This window comes from Colletotrichum paranaense (genome assembly GCF_030867605.1).
Source record: "Colletotrichum paranaense strain IMI 384185 chromosome Unknown Scaffold_3.1, whole genome shotgun sequence".
NCBI lineage: Eukaryota > Fungi > Ascomycota > Sordariomycetes > Glomerellales > Glomerellaceae > Colletotrichum > Colletotrichum paranaense.
Genome location: NW_026848961.1, coordinates 74,744 through 89,160, shown reverse-complemented (window position 1 = coordinate 89,160; position 14,417 = coordinate 74,744). Strand labels below are relative to the sequence as shown.

General features: G+C 53.4%; 5 protein-coding genes across 5 annotated transcripts; 2 read left to right on the top strand and 3 right to left on the bottom strand.

Moving 5' to 3' along the window:
* Nucleotides 1-2,155: 2,155 nt before the first annotated feature.
* Nucleotides 2,156-2,959, top strand: CPAR01_03559 (uncharacterized protein; the record flags this gene model as incomplete). The annotated part of the gene is made up of 2 exons (XM_060487846.1): nucleotides 2,156-2,477; nucleotides 2,538-2,959. 2 exons carry the CDS (start codon nucleotides 2,156-2,158, stop codon nucleotides 2,957-2,959), a joined length of 744 nt encoding a protein of 247 aa, XP_060352052.1.
* A 195-nt stretch (nucleotides 2,960-3,154) lies between these two features.
* On the bottom strand, nucleotides 3,155-6,354 carry CPAR01_03558 (calpain family cysteine protease; the record flags this gene model as incomplete). The annotated part of the gene is made up of 4 exons (XM_060487845.1): nucleotides 3,155-4,893; nucleotides 4,950-5,454; nucleotides 5,558-6,075; nucleotides 6,153-6,354. 4 exons carry the CDS (start codon nucleotides 6,352-6,354, stop codon nucleotides 3,155-3,157), a joined length of 2,964 nt encoding a protein of 987 aa, XP_060352051.1.
* Nucleotides 6,355-8,775: 2,421 nt separating this feature from the next.
* Nucleotides 8,776-9,560, bottom strand: CPAR01_03557 (zinc knuckle; the record flags this gene model as incomplete). The annotated part of the gene is made up of 3 exons (XM_060487844.1): nucleotides 8,776-9,180; nucleotides 9,235-9,410; nucleotides 9,467-9,560. The coding sequence occupies 3 exons, from the start codon at nucleotides 9,558-9,560 to the stop codon at nucleotides 8,776-8,778; spliced, it is 675 nt and encodes a 224-aa protein (XP_060352050.1).
* Nucleotides 9,561-10,944: 1,384 nt separating this feature from the next.
* CPAR01_03556 (uncharacterized protein) lies at nucleotides 10,945-12,155 on the bottom strand (the record flags this gene model as incomplete). Its single annotated transcript, XM_060487843.1, has 4 exons — nucleotides 10,945-11,331; nucleotides 11,426-11,444; nucleotides 11,620-11,795; nucleotides 12,078-12,155. The coding sequence occupies 4 exons, from the start codon at nucleotides 12,153-12,155 to the stop codon at nucleotides 10,945-10,947; spliced, it is 660 nt and encodes a 219-aa protein (XP_060352049.1).
* Nucleotides 12,156-12,635: 480 nt separating this feature from the next.
* Nucleotides 12,636-13,561, top strand: CPAR01_03555 (uncharacterized protein; the record flags this gene model as incomplete). The annotated part of the gene is made up of 2 exons (XM_060487842.1): nucleotides 12,636-12,933; nucleotides 13,146-13,561. 2 exons carry the CDS (start codon nucleotides 12,636-12,638, stop codon nucleotides 13,559-13,561), a joined length of 714 nt encoding a protein of 237 aa, XP_060352048.1.
* Nucleotides 13,562-14,417: the final 856 nt, after the last annotated feature.

Genomic DNA, 14,417 nt, shown 5'->3' with positions numbered 1-14,417 from the left:
TGAGCTGAAGTGAGACAGCGCCGCCACTTTTCTCGCTTCCTTCTGTCTGTTGAAGAACGGGGGAAATGAGCTGCTCAGTCACAGATGAGCCTGAGCTAGGTTTAGGAGAGGGGATGGCCCTCATCATATATGCTCAAAAGGAAAGTTCTGGCCCTGAACAGTTGCCGGGGTCTTGAGCCAAGAACCCAAAGGATGAGAGGCGTTGCCTTTCTTTGTCAAAAGCAGGGGTTAAGGGCAAACAGCAAGTAAGAGCGGGCGAATGGCTTTACGCGATTGTCCACAACGCAGCAAACAAGGCAGGGTATGGCAGCATCAACCACCGGTTCTCCCGTAAAAGACGCATCATGGGGGCTGAGAACGTAGGATTGGTCGTCTTGACAGCACACCGAAGCCATGTCTCACGTGTTGCATGGCACCATGAAATGCTGGACAGGCTTAGCTTGGAGAGTGCTTCCACCTGAGGACGTTGCAACTTTGCCCGACGTATTTCCCTCGGCCGAGTAGGTGGGAACAAATGGCCCTTTCGAGGACTGGAGCATACTTCTAGACATGCGATGGGGGCTGCTCCAGCCTCCTCGGTGTCGGGCGGCTAGATGTCAGAAGCTCGAAGCATGGGGCCCCCCTAGAAGCAGGTTACAGGTGGCGTCCGGGAAGGCATTACGGGACCTGAACTAAGAAGCCTACCGGTACAGCCAAAGCAGCCAGCGGCAAAGAGGATCAATGGCGGCAAGGGGACGGACTAGGCTCGACCTCGCGAAGCCTCTCGCAGTCGTAAGCAGTGCTCGGCCATCTTTGATTGCCTTTTGACGGGTGGGAAAAGGCCTGACGTGCATGTTGGTGTGTGTTGTACGGCATGCGGCCGTACGGACGAGATCGAATGCAAGCGGGCCGCATTAGTGCCGATACGGAGGGCGGGGCCGGGTCAGGAAGAGGCGAGATAGTTTAATGCGCCCCGTAGCGGTGTGCATGTGCCTCATCGAGGTTCGTCACATTTATGATCCATCGTAGGACCGTATAGGCGGAATCCGGGCCTTCGAAACGTTGCAGGATGGTCTGCGAGCAACGAACCGCGCTGCAGACGGCTGTTCGCCTCGCATTTTGCCGCTGCCGGATGCGTGCCCCCAACTGCGATGCGACTGCCGCAGTCTTCCCGCGCAGATTAGACATATACGATTAGGTAGCTAGGCGACGAATAGTGAGCGACTTGGTAAACCGTTGGTAGGAAATAGGCCCCGGTTGACCAAACTACATACCTCGTCTTTCAATATCCTTGAGAGCCGGGGATACAACGAATAAATTGTCCCAAATCTCAAAGAAGCGAGATTCACCTTCCACTGGTCTGCTGGGCCACATTGGCCTAGCAGCTAGGCAGTCAGACGGCGGTTTGAAGTTGGCAAACAGGCAAGCAAGGGGTCTCTATTCGGTCATTTGCCCACTTGTTTTGGGTGGACGGTGACCGACCTAGACCGTTGATGGGCGTTGAGAATTGGAGCTTTGACGTGGAGTGAGGAGGTTAGCAAGCATGGCGAGGAGGGGAAACCGATTTTTGGGCAGAAAAAGGAAGCATAAAGTGGCCCATCGCCGAGGCTTCTTCTCCTTCTCCTTTTCATCGCGCCATCGAATTTTTCCACACTAGTGTCTGGTTGACTGAGGTAGGAGGTAGGAGTCCGTACAGGCAGCTGCGCAGGCGTGATCGAATATGGAAGATATCCGTACTTATGCAACTGAAATCAACGTGAAAGACAGGAATAGGTAGAGGGAGAAGAAGACGGGGGATAGACGCCGGAGAGAGGCACAGAGGTTGGAAGGTGCTAAGGTACGTACCCATCCGAGTGTCCACCACCTCACCTTCCATCCTGGTTCGCTAATATGGAAGGTGAGGTGGGTCGTTCGGTATCCACTCCCTCCGCCAACTCTCGACTCACGCGTTGCCGTCCTGCCGCATCCGCACCCGCGCCCCGGCCGCGCCTCCGTCCTCAATCGGCCCACGTCTCATCTCATCTTACCTGAGATCCAAGCATCCAAGTAAGCTCCTGCCAAACACGCATTCCACGCAACACTCACACAATTCAAGACAAGCTGTCAACCTGTCAATCTCTTTCTTTCGCCGAGTTTATTGTTTTTCTTTCCATCTCTCTCCTGCTTGCCTCTCAAGATGGCCCAAGCCCCCCTTCCACCCACCGTCATCGCCCAAAAACAATCTTTCCTCGCTACCCAGGCTCGTCTGCTCTCCCGACCCCTGCAACCCTCTCGTGCATGGCTCGCCGCCAACGAGGCCGCCGAGTCCTCCATCCCGGACCCCGTCGTCGAGCACGTCGCCGCCCGCCTCAACACGACCTTGCTGCAGCACTCGCGACGCGCCTACTCTCACCAAGCGAGCCGTCACGTCGCCGAGCAGATTGACGCGTTGTACCTATCTCAACTGTCGGCCGCGCGAAGTGACTCCTCCGAGGGTCTATCCCTTTCTTTGGACCTGTGTATGTTCTGTGTATTCCGCTCCGTGTAGCGCCAAAGACTAATGGGAAAAACCACCAAAGCCGAAGAGACTGCCGTAAGGTCGCTTCCCTTGGCATGGCCAGCCGGGCGTGATGCAACTAGCTTTCCTATGGAAGCCAAAAGGTACGCTGAAGTCGCTGGCCGCTTGAAAGAACTCGCCGAGAAGAGGCAGCACACCAGAGCTCGTGTTGAACGGCTACGGCGCATGAAGGCACTACTTGATCCCTTCCGCACCGGAGATGCCGGCGCGGGTGTGCAAGAGAATCTCGTCACCCGCGATGGCGAGATTGAAAAGGAGATGGAAAAGATGCGTGCCCTGCTGGCTCGTGTAGGTGGTCGTGTAGGACTTCTACCCAAGTCCGCCGAGTCTGCAGACCTGCTCAAAGAGGGCAACTCCTTGATTGTAGAGCCTGTAGCTACAGGAGAGAAGCGCAAACTTGACGACCTTCTCGGCAGCTTCTGACTGGCCACACAAAGAGGCCCAAATTAAATTTCAAAGAGCACCTGTGGGAAAGCAACGGTAGGGTAGCTCAGGCAAAAGGATTTTGTGTTCAAGTTGTATAGTGGCGTTAGGTTCTAGGCTTAAAGGATACCCCCGGATTTATGAAAAACTACTTTTTTCCCCTGTAATCCCGGCACGTTCATTCTGGGACGTATATCAAGCTTGAAAGTCGAACGTGTACCCCAAGGAATCAACGCCAGGAGTCGCTCTTCTTTTCTTGCTAGCATCAGAGCGAGACAGCTTTGAAGCATCGCTGAGGTCCTCACTGGTAGGCCGGATACTCTTCTTTCTCTGTTTGATTTCTCCTTCCAGCGTGGCATCTTTGGCACTGTCATCCACGTCCAGACCTTTTGACTTCTTGTCACCTGGCTCTGCGGTTTTTAGAACTGCCTCCTCTTGGGGATATAAGCTTGGCCGCACAACCCGAAGGTTGCTAATAACCTCTTCTTGATCTTCATCCGTTACCTTGGAGTACACTCGAAGTCCCACTACAGCCACAGCATTCCATGGATCTCTCTCAAACTCGTCTTGTTCCTCGGCAGGCGCACCAGGGGGTGGCTGCGGGGGCAGACGGTCTGTACTGGGCTCCCGCTTTTCAACAGCGTCAATTTCAAGCTCCAGTTCCCGCTCAGAAAGTTCCGACATGGATGAAACACTTGCAATGCCATCGTCGTCTGACTCGCATGGGTAAGGTGCGGAATACTCCGATGGGGGTGCTTCTTCACTCATCACCTCTTCGACATCTTGAAGGGTAGCCTCCTGCACCTCACTTCTGACTTTGACTACCTCGCGCCTATCGCCTCCGGAACGCTTGTTTGTAGGTTTCGGAGGTGTCAAAGATCCCGGGCTTCTCTCGGTGATTTGTTCCAGCATTTCAGCCGACTTCAAGACTCGAGGTATCGCTCTGTCTTTGTGGCGGGGGGAAATCGGCACGTCCTCACCTGCCATGGTACCTGAATTGGTTCGGCTGCCCGCTCCTCGCGAATCGTTTGACAAAGACAAGTTTTTGGTTGCAATCTCAAGAGTTTCATGTTCGGCTTCCTGGATTGTGACTTTGGCCACAGGGCTTGGTGGGTTTGGAATCGGCTCAGATTGCTTCGGCGGAAGGGGATTAGCTAGCCTTATATGTGCACGTAGCTTCTCTTTCGCTGCCTGGTGTTGTGCGATGCGTTTCGCCTGTTGTTTCTGAGCCTTTCTCTTGGCTTTGATCCTGAGGTAATGCTCCTGTTCTCTCTCTTCGAGGATCTTGCGCTTGATCTCGGCACGTCGCTTTTCCCGATGTCTCCTCTCATGTGCCTCTTTAGCCGCCTTTTCCGCGGCCGACTCGACAAGTTTTCCCTTGCTATGAGCAAGGTCATAGGCCAACCCTATCCGGATCAGCTTCTCTCGGCGGTTTTTGGCATTGTTGCGAATCACTTGGTCGATGGGAAGTACGCCATCGTTCCGCACCGCATCTAATTTGACAAGAACCTCGTAGCTACCAGCTTGAAGGTCGAGTTCAACATTCACAGATCGGTTCATGCGGTAGGATGCTTGACTCCGAACGACATAGTCCTCTTGGCCGGCTTTGTGCAGACGGAATTGCAAATCAAACCGGTATTGACCTTCCAAACCACGGAAGTATCGATCGTCTAGTTGCGCTAGTACGATCACAACCGGGCCCGACTTGGAGATTGTAAACGCGAAATACGTTTCGTGGTAGTCCAGGGTCCATGGCACTGATAGTGTTGTCCAAATGGATGTAACCTTCCACTCGGGACCGAATAACCGGGTAACATCAAATATGTTGTATTTTTTGAGGAGATCGTGGTACGAAATCCAGAAGGCGCCGTCGTCGCCAAACGTATGTTTGAGTTTCTGCAACCACTCAGGGGTCCATTCTTTGGAGCCATCGCCTGCTAATGGTCAGCGCGAGAACGGTAAGACATTATATCTCGAAGACGGAACTCACTCCAAGCTCCTTTCCATTCACCCTTTCCCCAGGGATTCTTCAGTAGAACCAGCCTTTGGCCATCCATTTCGACAGCCTTCATGACGCTGTAGGCGTGCATCTCGATAATGCCTTTACGTTCCCCTAGACCCCTTGATGCAAACCCAGTGGAGCACCCCAGAAGCCAGTCTTCGTTGACCTTTAGGAGTTTCTCTTTCCAGAAGTACTCCTTGTCAAGGATGTCTGTTGTGTAGACCTCTGAGGTTACGCCACCCGTAAGGTCCTCAATGGCCTCGCCCGTGAAACCACCTTCGATGGAGGCATAGTCTCCGTGCGCCTTTGCGTACGCCTTTTCGAGAAGCGGCAGCCATGTCTCGTTGGGATTCTCACACTGAGCAAAGTAAAGCGCGCCACTGTTTGACTGATAAATACGCCTATAGGCTTCTTCTGAATTGATGCGCTCGCGATCTTCCCAGAGAATTCGCTCCAAGTAGGGCTCGTCATAGTCGGGCTTGGTAAGGTACAGCTATGTAGCCGGTTAGAAAGGGCCTCAAGACTTTGTGGGGTCTTCTCGGACTTCTCGTCCAAGGTTTTCCCAATTAGACTGTCAGAGGGGCAATGGAGCATACCTTGTCATCGATGATCTCGCTGAACCACTCTCCATCGCGATGGAAGACAAAACCATACACGCCGACTTCAAGATTATGTGCAACGCAGACTTTCTCGATCAGGCCAGGCTTGTTACTCAGATTGCACAGCGCGGCCATGAGCCAACAGTCTCCATCTCGACCTTGGCGCACATCGTCCGCCGTAGGCCCGTCAATGTAGAATTGCGGGTTGTCGAAGATATCGACCACTCGCTTGACGGCTTTGGGCTGGAAAGCGGACTGCGGAGGTTTCGCGTCCTTGGTATTCCATAAGGTTTCGAGGCAGTCTCTACGCCCAAACTTGAGATCAAACTCGATATCATAGTGAGGATCTCTGTAACGTTGATTGACTCGGCGACACTCGTGAACAATCTTGTCGACCTTGGCTTTGCAGACAGTCGCAGCCCCATCGTACGACGTCTGAGTGAAGATCCCAGTGGCTTTGGAAGAACGCTTCGCGACCCTCTCAGCGTATGCATTCTGAGGAATGACGGTGGTAGCTATTGGCATCAAACACAATCAAGTCAGTCTCACGTTGATGTCCAAGGCGATTCTCCATATCAAGGATGCGACCGACCTTTTCCTGGAGTCTTGGTCGTAAACTTTGTCCAGAATTCGTCAATGATCTCCTGGGGAGGCTGTTGCTTCGTCTTTCGGGGTTTCGTGACGGTTACAGGCATGGTGGCTAAGTATGCTCGGCGGCGCGGGTGGGGGATCACAGACGACGGTACAATCTCGTCGGAGCTCGAGCTGGAGCTCGATAATACAGTGGATGCCATTACGTCTTCGGGGTCGATCTCTTTGGCAGTTGCCTTGGAGTCAAAATAGATGATTGCAACGTTTTTGCGCTTGCCGACACTTGTTCAGCTGGTCAGAGGTAGCAGTCTCAGCTGAGGTGCTCGGCTTATGCTTTCCTGTAAAGTGCGGCTTCAACTCACGGAAGTTTCGAACGTGAGCAAGTTTACCTGCCCAGCTCCAATGGGGTTGAGGTAGGAGAGAAACAACCCACGAAGACCGTCTACGTGGGTCAAGGTCAGGCCGAGGGTGGCGGAGAGGAACAGCATACGGTGGCTAACTTTCAGCAGCAGGCCCATGCCGCGAGCGGTGACTTATTTATCCAGCTTAGGATGTTCCCGACGTTTAGCTTGTGGAATGAGGCTCTGCAGCCTGCTGCATCGACGTTGGGAGAAGTTCTGAGTTGGGCGATGTTGACCATCGGATGACCCAGCCGTACGGAAAGCATCTATAGTCTTACAACATGTTTGTGTGCGACCCTCGTGACATAGTCCCCCAGGCAGAATGAGGCGGATGGCAGATGGACAGGCCAAGATAGGTAGACGTGGATACCTATCAGGCTGCAACTCGAGCATGACGGCAGTTTTCTTACTTGAGATGGCGTGGTAATGCAGACTGCAGCATGCAAGTCCACCCCTCTCATACGTTGGCTGCATTGCAAAAGTCAGCGCTTGGGAGGCAGGCTGGGGCTAGCCGTTATTCTACCCCGCTTGGACACCAAGGCCGTGCCCTGGTATTCAGCATCGTACTTATTGATGACATTAAGGCTGGCCGACTTTCGACACCGGCATCCGCAGTGTGCACAATTAAGCGTAGCCTGTTGCGGTACAGGTGATCCGATAGCCTCACTCAGTCAGACACATGGATGGTGGAATACGCACGTCTACGCGTAGAATAGCCTGCCGACTCTACCGGCATGACGAAGAAGACGAGACGAACACCGACGTCCGGTTACACTTTCCTCGAAAGGATTCCGGGACCGATGGTCATAGCTTTCGGCGTGCCGTTCGTACCCACTCAACTCCGTGTGCACTGGTGCCTACTCATGACCTCATGTCTCTACTACGGGATTTGAAGCTCCTGAAAGCCCACGCAGTCGCATTACGGTGTATCATCACCTCATCCATCACATGGTCAAGCCTGACTGCATGTGACTAGGTGCTCTGCGAAACGCTGACTTGCCTGGTGTTCTTCAGCTGGACCACAGCTCCGCATCTTCTCATACAGGTGCCGTCTATGCCAGGCCTAATCCTTGGCCTTGGAGTATCCCCAGAGTCGTTCTACGATTCTGCTGTATCTACTGAAAGCCGAGTATTTGTAAACTCCGCAATAAAATCATCCGTCGTTAGTCGTAGCAGAGCTGGCGTATCCTGTTCCTGTAGTCCTGGAGCCTCAAAGTCGTTCCTGTGGGCAGCCCAATGCCCACTGTCCTACAGAATCCCCTGTATAGCATCAACCGGTTCAGATCACCCATCACAACTGCGGCACGCCCTACCCCAGAAGAGACTCGGACAACTCAGACAACAACAGCTTCTTTTTTTTGTGCGTCACGCCACAACAGCTTTGCCGGGGTGCTCACCATTCCTCCCTTCAAAGGGATCTTCTACTCAACAACCACTTCCACCGCCCCAAAACTCTTCTTCTTCATAAGATACTTGGATATCTCTCATCCCCTTCCCCGAGCCCCATCTTCCATCCTACGGATCTTCCCGACCCCGATATGCTGGGTCAGCAGTGCAGCCCATGGCCAGCTTTAGCTGTCCACTTATGCCCACTGCCGAGCACAGGGGTAGTGAAGATTCTGGGCCGCGAACGACCCTGGAACCGTCGTTCTGTAGAATGCTACCCTTGCTGCCGTATGCCTGAGTCCAGTTGCGAGTTAAGGAACAGACACCGGAAACAGAGTCGCCTCGTTGTTGGAATATTGAACCAGAAGCAGCATTGTCGAGCCAAGATCCTCCATAAGATGGCTATATGGGTCGTGAACTTTTGTTTCCAACTGCGCTGGATAAGATGCATTCAAACGTGCTTGAGACCATCCGTCGTGAGAGTCGTTTGCTATGAAGAAAGGAAGCCTTTCCCGTTTTGTTCCAGAAAATGAATCGTGTTGATGAAGGGGAATCCGTGTAGACGCCATGTAAAAGCAAAGTATGCCATTTGGCGGCATGCCCATTTTATGCATAGATTGAAATAATAACCAGAATGAAAGGTGGAAGTTGTAGTTGCGGTGATGTTCAAAAGGCGTAATGATTGGTCGTATTGCAGATAAATGAAAGCGACATCGCTGAAGGAATGCCACAAAGGTTTTTTTGAGGGAAGCTGCATCAAGGCAAGCCTGCCTCTATCCTCAGGCCTAGCCCAAGAAGTCGCAACGTCCTCAAGAGAACATGTCCAGAGATCGCCGTCTAAGCAACGGGGGCAATGGGCGCAACAGCGGGCTGAGGGATGCCAGGGGCAGCCGACAGATCAACGTCGTTGGGGATTTCGCCGTTGGTGTTCTTCTGGGGGCAATCGCGGGAGATGTGACCGGCCTCGCCGCACTGGTAGCAAGTCTTGCCAGCAGTGTTGAGGGGACCACCGTTGGGAGCGGTGCAGTCACGAGAGATGTGGCCAAGCTTGCCGCAAGCATAGCACTTCATGGCCTGAGCCTGGCAGTCTCTCGCAAAGTGGTTGGGACCACCGCACTTGTAGCAGGTAGCAGGACGAGGACCACCGGTGAAGGCACCACGGCCGTAGCCACCGTATCCGCCACGGGGAACCGGGGGGCCACCTCGGCCCATGTTGACGCCGGCGGGGTTGGGGCACGCGCGCTGCTCAAACATTAATAACCTGGGCATTGGTCTCTAAAAGCTGGAGTTTCTTACCGCAAGATGACCGGGCTGTCCGCAGTTGTAGCAGCGGCCACTGGTGCCAGCGCCGCTCAGACGCAGGGTTGGGCAGTCAGCCTGAACATGGCCGAGTCCCTGGCAGTGATAGCACTGCTTAGCCTCGGTGGTGCGGGGCAAAGGGCAACCGTTGGACTCGTGGCCGGGTTGCTTGCCTACAACCTGGCGTTAATGATATGCCTAGCAAAAAATTGAGGAGTAAGTGACTCACAGTTGTAGCAGAGGCGCTCGGCGGAAGAGCAAACCTCGGCATAGTGGCCAACATTGCCACACTTATAGCAGGCACGACGAGAGAGGGAAGACATTTTTGATATTGTGTGACTGAGACTTAGTGTTAGCAACAGTCAATAGGTCAGTGCTTCGCAATGTTCATCGGAGCCTCTCTGACGCAGCACAGCAGAAGCTCCAATGCTCCAAGTCGCAATCCAAAAAAAATAACATCGTAAGCAGCAGCAGCAAGCAGCAGCTTTCAGATCGCAGTGTAGTCCGAATTATCGCCTGTCCAATTTGGGAGGATCAGACGCGTCCAAGGCGGAGGTGCAAGCGCCGTGCTCCAGCTCAGCACCGGCGCGGAACTTTGTGCGCATATTGCAATTTTTGATGATCTTCTCCTCGGCAGAAAGATATTTCAGGAGCCGCCAAGTATCGGATCCATCTATTAGCGTGGTGGCGAGTAGCTGAAGTTGAGTTGAGGGATTATCCAAGCCGATCCACCGAGGGCTTTCTGGGAGAGCAGCGCATCGACTCGAGCGCAAGCGCGGGGCCGGGGTAGCGGGGATGATAGCAAGCGAGACGGCGCAATTGTGCGACTCCGGATTCAACACTGACGGAGAGCCGAGAATCGATTACCGGGTCGATGTGGCATGCGGCAGGCCGACGCGGCTGCGGTTGGATTTGGGAATGGTGGGCTAAATTGGATCGCTGCATTGTGTTCGCGGTAGGGCACACGACTGCGACGCGCGAAACTCGGCGCATATGTGCGGAATTGCGACCAGGCCAACAATAGGCGGGGTTGGCGCATCATCGAAGCCGGTCGCGTTACGCAAACGAGTCCGACTACAGAGCAATGACGATCTGGATTCCATATCTGAATCGAAGTAGATGGGAAGCCGAATGTTGTAGTTTGCGCTCGCCGAATTAATTGTGTTGTGTTGCGATGCGATGCGATGCAAGTCGAGAAGTGTGGGCCGAATGCTGATGCCGATGCCGACGCTGATACTGGTGCTGATACTGATGCAAATATTGATGCTGACGGTGCGGATAGACTAGAGAAACGGCGGCCGCCGTCGCTGCTGCTGCTTGCTACTTGTTCCTCTTACTCGCTACCGTGATGGGCTGGGCTTTCGGGTGCGTCGTCGCATGCACTTGATGCGACGGCAAGGCGAAGAAACGTCACGGCACCACCACATGGCAGCAGGGAGCAGAGGACGAGGGGGGAGGGCCGGGTAGAAGGACAGAGGGGTAAAGGTAAGGTAAGGCATGGTAAAGTACCGGTAGGCGGGCGAGAGCGAATGGGAATTGTGCGGACAAGACGCAAAATGCAGGAACGAAGGGTCGAGGGCGAAACTCACCTTTTCGCGAAAAATTGCCTTTGAGAAAATCGGGGACGTCGAGTTTGTTTCGAAGAGAAAATGCGGTTGACTATGCGGGAAGGGGGGAAATAATAATTTGTGAAGGAGGAGGAGGGGTCTAGTAGTTGGGAGGAAGAGGTAAGCGCAAGTGGCCAGGTGAGAATGGAGTGAGGTAAGGCACTCGCGGTAAGGTACGGAGTAGGAGTAGGAGGAGTATTAGCGGGGATGGGTTCAGGTTGAATGGAACCGGGGACTGGGACCTGACTGAGGTGGGACTGGGACTGGAACGAATAGGTTGGATGGACCTGGAACTTGGAAGTGAGGTAAGGTAAGGTGGGAAACGGAGGACGGAGGCGAGGAAACGTGCTTCCGAATTATATTTCTCTTGCAACCGCTTAGATTCTACTTGGTAAGGTACGGATACAGATACCGTATTACTTCCTTCCTCCCCATGATGGTACCTTCCATCACCCTTCAACACCTTACCTTCCCTTAGGTAAGGTACCTACATAAGGTAGAATCGAATGGAATGTCCTTAAGCAAGGCAGGTGGCACCTCAGTTGACGACCTGCCTTACCTGAAGGTAGACTTTGGCTCACAAGATCATCGGACTTGACGCTGGCGAAAAATTTTCAAAACACCACACAGAATGAGGGCGAGTCGGAACAAGGTTCTTTTGGTGCCAGTGCGTGAGAAATGGCATCTACACAAGACCGGGAGGCTACCTTAGAAGGAAGGGGGTACATGACAAGGAAACAAGACATCCAAAAGAGGATGGCCACATCCATCACACCTTGTTTGGTGAAGTCTACCTACTTCCTCCGCCTTCTCCGCCTCTTTCCCTGCTTCTCGCCCACGGCCTCTTCCTGCTACTTCAACTGCTCTCCAACTGCCCTCGGTACCTGGCACTTTCTTCTCCTTCTTCTCCTTCTTCTCCTTCTTCTTTTTCTTCTTTTTCTTTCCGAGGGACTTGACACCAACAGTCAGTGACTGCTTTTCTAACCCCTTCCCCTCATGGGAAGGTTAGGTAGCGTTGAGAGGGGGAACCTCCATGTACACCACAACCAAGCAAACCCCTTCCTGAACTTGACGAGAAAGGAAAGGACGGGACTGGGCTGGCTGGATTGAGGTGCTCTGAGCGTGATGGGCTGGGTTTGACTGGGTTGGAGAAGCGCGTGTGGCAGGAGACAAGGAAAGGTGCGTGTGGGACGTCTACCTCGAATCGGCGTAGCGCGTTTGCACCAATCCAACCAAATCACTCAGCTCTGTCTCCTGGCTCTTGTTGGAGGCCATGACATTCTCAACGTGGGCTGGGACTCTGAGAGCCATCACGACTTCTCTTTGCCCACTACCTTCACACTGGCCGATAGTCACAGAGCGCACACCTGGAAAGTGGACCTCGATCTGAGATGGTATCAACTGGTCAATTGGACTTTCGAGTCCGGTTCTCTCGTTGCGGACATTTGGAAACCTTGTACCTCACGATGCCATACCTACCTACCTAGCCCATGGAACTTGGAAGAGTTGCACTTGCGCTTGATACGCACCCGCTTAAAACTGCATCCCTTGCATTTGCGGCTTGCCCTGCACCTGCAGATTCAGTCACCCGCTGCTCCTCCCACATCCCACGTCCGCCAATGACGGATGCTTTCCTGTCCATGATTCGATACCTACATTCCCTTCCCAAGAACCAAAAGCAAAGAAGGCCCAAACCCCTTTTTGATACTCACCCCAAGCTTTCAAGCTCATGTGGGTGGAAGTTCTTCCATAGGTACCAACTTACATTTGAGAGCAGGAGACAAGAGAAACATGTACACAAACGACGGAATTGATGAAAGAGTTCGAAGCCCATCGGATACGATCAGGATTCTGTCAGTCTGCCTCACATTCGGCACAGACCATGAGAGGACGGGCGCGGACCACGAGGGCAGTTGCTCATCACCATGTCTAGACTCAACACTCAAGTGTCAAGGCTACCTATGTAAAGCCATCAACCAAGAATCGTCAAAAGTGGAGGGCGGGGACAAACAAGTTCCCCTCGCCGCTCGGGCCAGGTATCACAACGATGCCCCGACAAGTCACTCTTTAGCCAAGGCCCCTACTCCTGGTAAGTAGTCATCTGTTGGCGAGACTCTCTTGACGCGAGTCTCGACTCTTCACCCCGTCCGAGTTCCAACTCACCTCGTTCTCACTCTACCGAGCGACGGATTCTCCTCATCCTCACTGTCCATCGTTCACCAGGGTCAACTTGATACGCCACATCCAGTCCAATAAAGACAGCCTGTATTATCAAACAAAGTTCAAACTTGTCCTACTCAGCTCGTCTTCCGCTGCGCCAGACCTTGCCAAAATTGGAAGCGCGAGGTAAGTTTCATGTTGTCCTTCTCACAAACCTTGCCCTCACCCTGAACAACCTCACCACGTGCTCACCCAACTCTGCGTTACATCTCTCGTCTAGCGACGAAGTTGACCAGCCAGTCTCACGTAACCACTCGGTAGTTACGGAGTGCGGACACTCGACTCCTGACGAACTAGAGGTCCATGTTCGCAACCTCTGGATCAAAGCACAGAACAAACACGAGCGCACAAACATCCTCTTCTACAGTATCCGTACAACAGCGCCTATCTCACTATCAACTTCACCATGTAGGAGGACCACAGCCACCTCTCCACGTGCTAGTCCTCTTCTGTTGGCACTTGCCTCTCAGTCCAGGCCTCGTAAATCCGCGCGCTAAGAGAAGACACTTGAGCAAACTTGGAACAGTCATCCGGGCCAACGGGGTCAAAAGCCCTCACAGTGCATGCCCACCTGAATGTGCCGCCCAAGCAAAGAGAACCAGACTGAAAAAGATATGTATCAAACCCAGTCCTCATGGCGTCCATGTGGCGGTTCCTGACCCGGTGATTGTCCGTGTGTCGCGACACTTGGACATGTCTCAACATCAGTTCCCCGCCCTAATCCCCCTGGCCACAGGTCCGAGGCTCACTTGCAAGTGGCTTGCAGGGTCGAAAGGCAGGAATTTGCAATGGGAATAGCTCTGTGGACACCTGCATTCTCGAGATTCTGAGCTTGCGCAACGCAGCCCGGTAGGTGACCACGGACAGCTGTTTCCGCTTGCTCACAGACAGGTTTCCAGGTATCTGATTCTTCCGCCTGGGAAGCCAGAAGCTGCGATGAGCATGCAGCATATAGGTAAAATGCAGCTTTACGTATGGGCTACCGCAACGGATTTGCTACTGCCTCGTTGATTCTGCAGGACGGGATGCAGAACCTTGTCTGACACAGTTCGTGCATCCGCAGAATACCGCCCGTACTAAGCGCACTGCTGTATTTCCGCACCGAAAGGCCTTTTCCCGCTTGGGAGTTGAGATCAATCATCTTCTGCAGAGCCGCCAGGCCAGATCGTCCGGGGTAAACGTAAGCCCAGCCATGCTGTGGAACCACTCTCGCAGAACACCCCGCAGCTACCAGTCGTCATGCTGAACAACATGCAAGAAAGTGTACTGTGCAGTCATCAGTCTTTTTATACCCTTCTCGTAGATGTATTCTACGTGGTTCTCCATCCGAAATCGCTCGTGTCATGTCTTCTC